Source organism: Zalophus californianus, chromosome 9, assembly GCF_009762305.2.
Source record: "Zalophus californianus isolate mZalCal1 chromosome 9, mZalCal1.pri.v2, whole genome shotgun sequence".
In the NCBI taxonomy this organism is placed as follows: domain Eukaryota; kingdom Metazoa; phylum Chordata; class Mammalia; order Carnivora; family Otariidae; genus Zalophus; species Zalophus californianus.
The window spans coordinates 52,187,723-52,193,726 of record NC_045603.1 but is presented as its reverse complement, the minus strand read 5'-3'; the positions used below and the strand labels follow the sequence as shown (position 1 = coordinate 52,193,726).

The 6,004-nt window shown below is 39.1% G+C and overlaps 1 protein-coding gene across 1 annotated transcript; it reads left to right on the top strand.

Annotated features, from left to right (window-relative positions):
- Positions 1 to 1,496: 1,496 nt before the first annotated feature.
- Positions 1,497 to 3,411, top strand: LOC113923042 (dnaJ homolog subfamily A member 2). Its single transcript, XM_035729233.1, has one exon. It carries the CDS (start codon positions 1,559 to 1,561, stop codon positions 2,795 to 2,797), a length of 1,239 nt encoding a protein of 412 aa, XP_035585126.1. The 5' UTR covers positions 1,497 to 1,558; the 3' UTR covers positions 2,798 to 3,411.
- The last annotated feature ends 2,593 nt before the right edge of the window (positions 3,412 to 6,004 follow it).

Sequence of the window (6,004 nt, the reverse complement as noted above, 5' to 3'; positions counted from 1 at the left end):
CTACTTTTTGAACAAGGGGCTCATGTTTTCATTTTGGCTTGGGCCCTGCAAATTATGTAGTCAATCCTATGTGGAATAATAGCTCAGTGAGACTGTAAAAAATATTATGAATGGAAGATTTTAAAAGACTCTACAATTGCACTATTCACTACAAACAAAGCCACTAGTCACATGTGGCTATTTCAATTCAAATTTAAATTAAGGAAAATTAAAAATTCAATTCCTCAGTTGCACTTTAAATGTTCGAAAGCCACAGATGGCTAATGGCTACTATATTGGACACCACAGAAATAGAACATTTCTATCACTATAGAAAATTCTATGGGGCAGTGCTGTTCTATAGTTTAAATAATTTGGAAAATGCTGAGTTCAACAACATTAGTTAGATTTCTTTAATCCAGAATTTTTCTGAACCTTAGATATACTGAAATGAATCTCCAGGCAGGAGATATAGCATGAAGTACTTCCAAACGTGTTTAATCAAAGTTTACTTTTCTGAAAAACAGTGAACCTCTGGTTTAGAGCTTTCATTTTAAAAAAGGAAAAAAAATAAGGATTTGAAATATAAAAGATGATATACAAGTTATTAATGGGTTGAAAGACAGTTTGAATAGGGGGGTGAGAATCTTATTTTATAGAACTGATGCTCCCCGGAACTAGTTCAGTAAAATCCTTCTCTGGAGAACAATTTAGATTACCGTGTTGCCTATTAACTCCCTTGAATTAATTTCTTGTAAAAAAATATTGGTTCCAATATTTTTGGAGCTACAATATACATAACAGCATAGATACATTTCAAAAACATTATAGTAAGTAAAAGAAATAAGACAAAAAATACTATATACTGTATGATTTAATTTATATGACATTCTAGAAAACACAAAACTATAGGGATAGAAACCAGATCAGGTACTGTGGTGGAGGAAAAGATTGAATATAAAGGGGAGCTTTTCAGGATGGTAATATGCAGCCATCAAAAAAAACGAAATCTTGCCATTTGCAGCAACATGGATGGAACTAGAGGGTATTACGCTAAGCGAAATAAGCCAAACAGAGAAAGACATGTATCATATGATCTCACTGATATGAAGAATTCTTAATCTCAGGAAACAAACTGAGGGTTGCTGAGTGGTGGGGGGTGGGAGGGATGGGGTGGCTGGGTGATGGACATTGGGGAGGGTATGTGCTATGGTGAGCGCTGTGAATTGTGTAAGACTGATGAATCACAGACCTGTACCCCTGAAACAAATAATACACTATATATTAAAGAGAGAGAGAGAGAAGATAGTAGGAAGGGAAAAACGAAGGGGGGAAAATCGGAGGGGGAGATGAAGCATGAGAGACTATGGACTCTGAGAAACAAACTGAGGGTTCTAGAGGGGAGGGGAGTGGGGGATGGGTATTAAAGAGGGCACGATGTATTGAATGGCACACTGGGTCTTATATGCAAACAATGAATCGTGGAATACTACATCAAAAACTAATGGTGGGCTGTGGGCCTGGCTGCGCTCCGTCCGCTCCGTCGCCTTCTTCCCTAAGCGCTGCCAGGCCGGCCGCCATGGCAAACGTGGCCGACACCAAGCTATACGACATCCTGGGCGTCCCGCCCGGCGCCAGCGAGAACGAGCTGAAGAAGGCATACAGAAAGTTAGCCAAGGAATACCATCCTGATAAGAATCCAAATGCTGGTGACAAATTCAAAGAAATCAGTTTTGCATATGAAGTACTGTCAAATCCTGAGAAGCGTGAATTATATGACAGATATGGAGAACAAGGTCTTCGGGAAGGTAGCGGTGGAGGTGGTGGCATGGATGATATTTTCTCTCACATTTTTGGTGGGGGATTGTTCGGCTTCATGGGCAATCAGAGTAGAAGTCGAAATGGCAGAAGAAGAGGAGAAGACATGATGCATCCACTTAAAGTGTCTTTGGAAGATCTGTATAATGGCAAGACAACCAAACTACAACTTAGCAAGAATGTACTCTGTAGTGCATGCAGTGGCCAAGGTGGAAAGTCTGGAGCTGTTCAGAAGTGTAGTGCTTGTCGGGGTCGAGGTGTACGCATCATGATCAGACAGCTGGTTCCAGGAATGGTACAACAGATGCAGTCTGTGTGTTCTGACTGTAATGGAGAAGGAGAGGTAATTAATGAAAAGGACCGCTGTAAAAAATGTGAGGGGAAGAAGGTGATTAAAGAAGTCAAGATTCTTGAAGTCCACGTAGACAAAGGCATGAAACATGGACAGAGAATTACATTCACTGGGGAAGCAGATCAGGCCCCAGGAGTGGAACCAGGAGACATTGTTCTTTTGCTACAAGAGAAGGAACATGGGGTGTTCCAGAGAGATGGGAATGACTTGCACATGACATATAAGATAGGACTTGTTGAAGCTCTATGTGGATTTCAGTTCACATTTAAGCACCTTGATGGACGTCAGATTGTGGTGAAATACCCCCCCGGAAAAGTAATTGAACCAGGATGTGTCCGTGTAGTTCGAGGGGAAGGAATGCCACAGTATCGTAATCCCTTTGAAAAAGGTGATCTCTACATAAAGTTTGATGTGCAGTTTCCTGAAAACAACTGGATCAACCCAGACAAGCTTTCTGAGCTAGAAGATCTTCTGCCATCTAGACCAGAAGTTCCAAACATAATTGGAGACACAGAGGAGATAGAGCTTCAAGAATTTGATAGCACTCGGGGCTCGGGAGGTGGTCAGAAGCGTGAAGCCTACAACGATAGCTCTGATGAAGAAAGCAGCAGCCATCATGGGCCAGGAGTTCAATGTGCCCATCAGTAAACTCTGCAGACAGATTGCACAGGTGGATTTTCTTTCCACGTTTGCCCGGTTTGCTTTCAGCGATCCAGCTGGAGTGTCTGGTCAGTCCAGATGAACTGATGGACATCTGTTGGTCTATGTGTAACTTTTAAAATTGGTATAGTATCTACAGAGTGTATAATTTAAACTAACCACAAAGCTTTACATCTTCATTTTGACTGTTCTGTAGCAGAATAAAGCACTTGAAAGGAAACAAGACTCCCTTTCACACATGGGTTATAAGTTTCAGTCCTGGTATCTGTGCTTGATTTTTATCAGTTTTGTGTAGATTTTATGTTTCATATTTTAAATCCAAATCCCACATTGTAAAGTTTGTGTACAATTTGTCCTGAAGCTTTGTGTTTGGCTGCACCTGCGTAAGCTGCTACAAATAGAATAAAGAATTTCATAGCCTGTATCTATCATTTAGATGCATGGAAAAATGGGCTTTGCACACAATGGGTTTGGAGCTGACTGGGAACAATGGAAAAAAAAAAAACATTAGCTGTGGTTGTAAAGTCCTCCCCCCCCCTTTTTTTTACCATCTTGTGAAAGGTTTCTGAAACTCGATAATAAAAAGCAGTTGGTATAAATTATTCTTTGTGTCACATTTTTAGAAGGAAGAACATACTTTGAACTGTAAAATGTATCCTTAAACTGGAGAATGTATCCTTCATTCTGGTTCTTAAGCAGCCCTTAAAAAACCCATTGGCCTGAAGCCTATGCCTCAGGTACGTGCCCATTTTATAGTTTTAAAAGGCAAAAAGAAAGTTTGATATGTTGGTAGAAACAGGCTTTATTGGCTTCAATTGATGCTTTGTACAGTCAAGGACATCAGAGTTATGTAACTCATAAGTTATGATCCTGAGCGTTGGGGCCAGGTTAATCTAGCCTCTGTATCTCCCCACCACCACCCCCCTTTAAAAAATAAGGTAACAGCAAATCAATATTAGAACCATGTCTGCATAGAACCTGTTAAAATGCTCTGTTTTCATTAAATGTTAAGTTAAAAAAAAAAAAACTAATGGTGTATGGTGATTAACGTAACATAATACAATAAAATTTAAAAAACTATTCCATACCTTCATTGTAGGACTAATTATATGATTTATATGTTGGCAAAAACTTTTAATCAAATTACACACCTGAAAGGAGCAATTACACTGATGTAAGTTATTATCACAATGAATCTGACTTAAGAAAATATTCTGTGTGTATTTCTATCACTGTAATATATTTCAAAAAATTCTGACACACTTCATAAGCCATCTTGGAAGTACAGAAGCTGATGGATTTGTCAAACTAATTTTAAAATTCTGAGAAATTATTTTCTTAATTTTTTATTTTAATTCCAGTTAGTTAATATACAGTGTAATATTAGTATAATATTAGTTTCAGGTGCACGATATAGTGATTCAACACTTCCATTCATCACCAGTGCTCATCACAAGTGCACTCCTTACTCCCCACCACCTCTGGTAACACCCCCATCCCTCCCCTCCCCTCCCCTCCCCTCTGGTAACCATCAGTTTGTTCTCTATAGTTAAGAGTCTGTTTCTCGGTTTGTCTCTCTCTCCCTCTCCCTTTTTTTTCCCTTTGCTCAAATAAACAAATGTTTATATGTGAAACAAATAAATTCCACATATGAGTGAAATCATATGGTATTTGTCCTTAAATGCTGAGAGATTCTTGAGCCACTTATATATGGTTATGTCTCGGGGTGGAGAAGGGGATGGGGTGGAAAGAGAACAGCAGCTGAGAGTGAAAGAGGACCAGGCGTAAAGAAGGGAACATTGGAGAGGAAGCAAGGATTTGGGTTTTGATGTACTCTATTCTCTCCCCTACACAGCCCTGGGTGCACTGCATGTCTTGTCCCTGTGCCATCATTGAAACTTAAAAAAAAAAAAAAAGCAGGTGATTGGGGATAGAAAGCAGGTAACAGCAGGTGCAGATAGACTGGCTGAGCCTTATATATTTCCTCCTTTCTACGCCTTCTAGATCTCAAGTACTACATGGTTATAGTTAAAGAAGGATGTTTTAAAAGGGGCAGTCCAGAGCAGAGATTCTAATTTAAGACTTTGTAACCTGAGGCCTATGTACACCCCAATACCCTTACCCCTACTCTCTCCAAGGAGAAGAACTCATCAGCAGGGACTCTTTCATCCATTCCTTTCAGAATCATAATAATATAGGCAACCCTTTGTAGAAAGGTCTGGCAGTTTCCTATAAACACACCTACAGTATAATCAAGCACTTCCACTCCTAGATATTTATCTAAGAGAAATGAAAACATATGTCCACAAATGCACTTGTAAAAGAATGTTTGTAATAGTCTAAAACTAAAAACATTCTGGTGTTCATTAGTATGAGAATGGTTAAACAAAATGTAGTACAGCTATACAATGATGTGCCAGTCAGCAATAAAAAGAAATGAAATGCTACATGCAATCCTATGGATGGAACTAAAAAAATATGCTGAATAAAGGAAGTGTTAGCAAAAAGAAAAAAATGTACTTATTCAATACAAACCTTACCAAAATACCATTGACATTTTTCACAGAGCTGGAACAAACGATCCTAAAATTTGTATGGAACCAGAAAAGACCCCAAATAACCAGGGGAATGTTGAAAAAGAAAAGCAAAGCTGGGGACATCACAATGCCTGACTTCAAGCTATATTACAAAGCTGTGATCATTAAGACAACATGGTACTGGCACGAAAACAGACATCATAGATCAATGAAACAGGATAGAGAGCCCAGCAATGGACCCTCAACTCTATGGTCAACTAATCTTCGATAAAGGAGGAAAGAATATCCAATGGAAAAAAAGACAGTCTTTTCAAAATGGTGCTGGGAAAATTGAACAACCACATGCAGAAGAATGAAACTGGACCATTCTCTTACACCATACACAAAGATAAACTCAAAATGGATGAAAGACCTAAATGTGAGACAGGAATCCATCAAAATCCTATAGGAGAACACAGGCAGCAACCTCTTTAACCTCAGCTGCAGCAACTTCTTGCAAGACATATCTCTAAAGGCAAGGGAAACAAAAGCAAGAATGAACTATTGGGACTTCATCAAGATAAGAAGCTTCCGCATGGCAAAGGAAACAGTCAACAAAACTAGAAGGCAACCTATGGAATGGGAGAAGATATTTGCAAATGACATTATGGATAAAGGG